Below are 1,203 nucleotides of genomic sequence, written 5' to 3' on the forward strand. Positions count from 1 at the left end.
AAAAGGGTCGAAACACCAACATTGGCCTCGCGTATACATCTCCTTGTGCTGGGAGGCATCGATGCCAATGCCCGAGCATCTCTGCATCATGTTCGCTCATGTCATGTCGAGTTGATATGATATCCACCGTGCATTGGCGTCTGCTCATGCACTATTTATAGGCTTCCAGCCTGCAGCCTTGGTGCATCCACACCAGGCCGTTCCTACATTGCCGGCTGTTGGAGTGAGCATGCTACGCTTTTGGAGGACGCGGAGGAGCGCCGCCTTGTCGAACGCCCTGTCTGTAAGTTAAAAAAGAAAACAGATACTGCATGCATATCATGCCATTGGCAACTTCATTTTGATTTGATTATCACTACTTGCTTGCGCTTGTAATGCAAAGATCGTGGAGATGAATGTGCACATGGACTGCGAGGGCTGCGAGAAGAGAATAAGGAAGGCCATGTCCCGGCTCGAAGGCACGTATGATCCTCGATCATCGTTCAGCAGAAACACGTACGCGCATGCGGTCCAGCTAACTCTGTCGTGCGTGCAGGCGTGAGCACTGTCGAGATCGACATGGACATGCAGAAGGTGACGGTGACGGGGTACGTGGAGCGGCGGAGGGTGCTCCGGGCGGCCGAGTTCTGGCCGTCGCCGTACGACGCCGGGTACTACCCGTTCGCGATACGGTACCTGGAGGACGACACATACCTGCCCACGCACAGGTACCACCTCCACGGCTACAACGATCCGGTGGTGGGCTACTACCCCGGCCACGCCTTCACGCACATCCTCGACGACCGCGCGCTCGCGCTCTTCAACGACGACAACGTACACGCCTGCACCGTCATGTGATCCTCCATTCCTCCGGAAGAAATTTACAAAAAAGAAATGCTATTAATATAGGACGAAGAATACACGTCAAGTGTTTCTAGCTAATCTAGGGCAAGGGGAATATGCTATCCTTTGGACTTGACCACCTGATAGGAACATATATAATCTAGACGATGCTGTTCTACATCACAGGCGAAGGAAAAATGCTGCGAAAAAACGAATTATTCGAAGCTAGTGGACGATCTTGCTAAGGTATCTTCTGTAATCTAATCTTGTCTCTGGATTTGACAACATGCGGAGGGAGTAGAAAAAGATGCTCTGTGTTCAAGTTGTCCAATGTGTCCAACCCAGATGTGACGATCCACAGATTTATAAGGGTGTCACGAA

The 1,203-nt window shown here is 51.4% G+C and overlaps 1 protein-coding gene across 1 annotated transcript; it reads left to right on the forward strand.

Annotated features, from left to right (window-relative positions):
* Positions 1-388: 388 nt before the first annotated feature.
* LOC119316454 (heavy metal-associated isoprenylated plant protein 45-like) lies at positions 389-953 on the forward strand. The gene is made up of 2 exons (XM_037590773.1): positions 389-458; positions 536-953. The coding sequence occupies exons 1-2, from the start codon at positions 392-394 to the stop codon at positions 835-837; spliced, it is 369 nt and encodes a 122-aa protein (XP_037446670.1). The 5' UTR covers positions 389-391; the 3' UTR covers positions 838-953.
* Positions 954-1,203: the final 250 nt, after the last annotated feature.

This window comes from Triticum dicoccoides, chromosome 6A, assembly GCF_002162155.2.
Source record: "Triticum dicoccoides isolate Atlit2015 ecotype Zavitan chromosome 6A, WEW_v2.0, whole genome shotgun sequence".
NCBI lineage: Eukaryota > Viridiplantae > Streptophyta > Magnoliopsida > Poales > Poaceae > Triticum > Triticum dicoccoides.